At 37.3% G+C, this 4,067-nt stretch overlaps 1 protein-coding gene across 1 annotated transcript; it reads right to left on the bottom strand.

Moving 5' to 3' along the window:
* Window positions 1-2,687: 2,687 nt before the first annotated feature.
* LOC133330267 (uncharacterized) lies at window positions 2,688-3,644 on the bottom strand. The gene has a single exon (XM_061538724.1). It carries the CDS (start codon window positions 3,642-3,644, stop codon window positions 2,688-2,690), a length of 957 nt encoding a protein of 318 aa, XP_061394708.1.
* Between the last annotated feature and the right edge of the window lie 423 nt (window positions 3,645-4,067).

Genomic DNA, 4,067 nt, shown 5'->3' with positions numbered 1-4,067 from the left:
AAACTTCAACCGGAAGGATGAAGTTGAACAAAGCTCTGGCTGGCCTATTTCGGGGCAAATATAAGAAAATGTTGATAACTACAAATAAGGTTATAGGCGTTCCATCCCTAATAATGGATTTTATTATTCCAGTGTCATCCAAACTATCACACTGTGACGGCTGATCTGCCTGTAATTTCAGAGAGAGAGAGAGAGAGGGCGAGAGAGACAGAGGCTTCTACCTAGATTATCTCGTTTCATTCTGGCACGACTAAGGTCCTTCGTGTTCTAAATTCGTATCGATATCGTATTGTTCCCGCAATTTTAAATAGATGTCGCATCTGTCATCGAAGCCTCCACCACTAAAAAAACAGGCAAAAAAAGTTGTTGATCGACTTCTTTTCTTAAAAATTAACCTCCGTCATTGTTCAGAACTGAATATAAATTCAAAATTCCGTGGCGATTGCTCCATAACTGCGGCCTGTGTTCGTTTAACAGGTTTAGACGGCGGTCCGTCTAGATCGATTCAGCTTGTCGATATATGATCATCGTACTAAATGTAGGGTCTAAGACCAATGGTTCGCGGCTATACAAACTGTTGGCGTCTCAATTGTAATACCTTTACACATAGTTGAATTTAAATAACATAGTTTTTGAAAAATTCATGTTTAAAAATCTACGGCTAAATCTCTATTTTCTTTCATCGAACTACAGTTCCAATAACTTCTAGGTGGAAATTTATTTCGTAGCACACAAATATTCTGTTAAAGTGGTCTCATAAAACCACAAATTGTTATTTATCACATGGAGCTCAATAAATTCTGACAATGATTCGGGGGGCATTCATTGCTCAGAACACTATTCAAATCGCAGTAACAATGTAGCTAGCTTGCAGTGAATGACCAGAGTTCTGGATTGCAATTGCCAAAAAAAAAAAAAACACAGAACGAATGAACCAGTCATTGAATAAACTATAATGTAATCATGTTCACAGTTCAACAAAAATGCTGGTAACTTATATTCAATGATTGCATTCCTTGCAACAATTTGACGACGGTGGCCTCCGCCGTCACCATTAAGCCAAGCAAGGCTCTACTCCAATTGCTGACATTTAAATCATGGCAAATATGATTGGTATGAACGTCAATGGCCGTTAAACATTAATATATAGGTTTCTTAAATACAATTGATTGTTGTTGTGGTTGTTGTTGCATTCGTTTTGCAATTTTTTGACACGTCCGATTTCAACGTCCGTTCAGAGTGAGGAGATTGTGTGTGGCATTGTTGATCAATTTTATTTTTGTGTCAGTATAAATGACAAGTATTGTCAAATTCGGCGATATTTTTTGGCAATTGAAATCACAGTATGATGTATGTTATTACAATATTCAGGTATTTAGGTTATATAGAATTATATTTGTTATATGTAATTATACAGGCGAAGTGAGCCTGAAACAACCATGTGAAATTGGGAGTAATAATATATTCGGTATTTGTAGAAAAAGAAAAATCACAAAAGGTCATATAAAAGAATGATTTTAATTGTACCAAATATTAGTCGGTTTTGTTATATATGTAGGCCTATCACAACAATATGTACATGTTTATATATGCACATGTATATACGCCATTATTTTGTGAGGATATTATTGCCAATGTATTAAAAAGGGATGGTTGGTCTTTAATCTGATATCAATTCCATTGATGTTAGAGGATGGATAATAATAGCAAGATAATGCAAATATCGCGAAAAATTGCAGGATTATCAGTGGTAGTGGTGTAGAGTATCATATGGTGGCCCTCGTTCGACTACAATGCTCCGTGCACTGCTTTAAAGATTTTTTGGTAGTATATCGTGTTTTTAAGCGCATACTGTTAAAGGCTATGTTTCAGAACATATACGGGTTGTTAGCGCAGAAAGGTTTTTGTATTTTTCCCGAAAAGAAAAAACGCGTTTGGTTTTTAATTTAAAAAAAAAAAGATTTACAATTTTATTTGTTGCTCCGTATGCCGGTTAAAAGTCAACTGTTTTTAGCATATTTGTTTTCCCTTCTTGTAGGGCCACATATAAAACAAACGAAACATAACGAAATCGAAACATAAAAGTAATAAACGATCAAAACAAAACAAACGACAGTTATTAATAAGTATGTTACATACATACATATAAAACTGTCAACAATGCAGTAACGACAGATCACTGCATTGTTGTTGTTTTGTTACGACGAAGAAATAGGAAAGCAGTAACAAGCAAATATTCAAACAATATTTGAATATTGTTGTTGTTGCTTTCCTAAAAAGACGAACGACAAAGGGCGACATGTAAAACGGAATGCAAAAAACATTAGGGTGGGTCGTACATTAAGTTTAACAAACAACATTAATGTTGGCCGAACATAAAATACAAAATTATAATAAATTAAGTAAAATTTAAAATAATAAAACAAAACATAAAAAATATATAAAATGATCTCCTCCAACATCCTCCCCCCGTTGAAATGCCAAAATTTCAAACATCTTCTGGGCTTGGTAAAGGGGCTATTTTATGGATTGGGCGACACGATGTTCCATTTTTCGTTTTTAACTCGACGACTCGGAACTTTCCATCACGACCTGGTATTGTTTTTGTAATTCTCGCCAAGAGCCACTGCTGAGGGGGTGTGTTGTCCTCATGTATGATGACCAATTGTCATTCATTGACATTCTTCTCATCTATTTAGCAACGAGGGTTTGGTCGCATCAAGATGTTGCTCAGATATTGCCACCAAAGATGAACCAATAAGAAGATGGCCTGATGTTAACGCCTCGCCGTCGTTGGGATCGTCTGACATGGGAGCAATTGGGCGAGAGTTCAATATTGCTTCGATTTCCACTACCAGTGTCTGTAACTCTTCGAATGTGAGATACGACTCCGTTAAATTATTGTTGAGCAACATTTTTGTGGACTTTACCGCTGCCTCCCACAATCCACCGAAGTGTGGGGCGCGCGGAGGTATGAAATTGAATTCTAGACCCATTTGGCAGCAAATCGATTTAATTTTTTGGACAACTTCATCATTGAAAAATGATTCTTTGAGCTCTTTCAATTTGTTACAGGCTCCAACGAAATTTGTTGCGTTGTCACAAAAAAGCTTCTGGGGAATTCCACGTCTTCCCACGAACCGTTTGAGACACAATATAAAGTTGTTTGCTGACAAATCTGAGACGAGTTCCAAATGGGTAGCTTTGGAACTGAAGCAAACGAAAACAGCTATGTATGTTTTGTAGGGCGACTTCCCTCGAATTCTATACGACGTCATGAAACGGCCACAAAAGTCAACTCCAGTTACCAAGAATGGACGTTGAGCTCGAAGACGATCAACTGGCAAATTTCCCATTATTTGTCCCAACAATTTTGGTTTATAGTGAAAACAATGCACGCAATTTCGAACAATCTTTCGAACTACTTCTCTGGCATTGATTGTCCAGATTTTCTGACGTAAAATGCCCAACAACACCTTTGGACCGGCGTGCAAATGAATTCGATGCAAATGCTCTACAAACAGCTTGACGAATCGATGGTCTTTGGGCAACAAGGCAGGAAATTTTGCATCATACGGAATCGGAGCATTTGTTAAACGTTCGCCAACTCGAAGAACATTGATCTCTTCATTTCCCACTTTCATTTTGTGCAAAAATGGGGTTAATTTTTGCAGAGATGGATGAGCGACGGTTCCACTTCCAATTGGTTGTATGTCCGATGAGTAACATGACCGCTGAACCAGTGAGATGACCTTCCAAAAGGTGTCTTCAAGTTCCTTAGGAGTTATGTGGACAACATCTTGGACTTTCAAAGAACGACTTATGGGACACCTGTTGAAAATACGAAAAACATAAGCGATTATTCGAATAAATTTATAATATGAAGATTGCTTATCCAAAATGTCATTAATGACATTGTTTTCACAGGCTGTGTTTTTAAAGACGGCAGCTTTTCTGCGTTCTGGTATTTCGGTAGTCATCTCGTCTTCAGTACCAGGCCAATTTGAGACATCTTCTTCGAGAAACGATGGGCCACGAAACCAGATGGTATTCGACAATTCTTGAGC

The sequence above is a fragment of the Musca vetustissima genome, unplaced genomic scaffold (assembly GCF_032173495.1).
Source record: "Musca vetustissima isolate MV318-11 ecotype Yass unplaced genomic scaffold, APGP_CSIRO_Mvet_v1 utg200423, whole genome shotgun sequence".
Classification (NCBI taxonomy): Eukaryota; Metazoa; Arthropoda; class Insecta; order Diptera; family Muscidae; genus Musca; species Musca vetustissima.
This window is presented reverse-complemented; position numbering and strand designations above follow the sequence as displayed.

Coding starts and splice junctions, on each gene's coding strand:
- LOC133330267 (XM_061538724.1), bottom strand. CDS start 3,644: ATGAAAGTGGGAAATGAAGAGATCAATGTTCTTCGAGTTGGCGAACGT.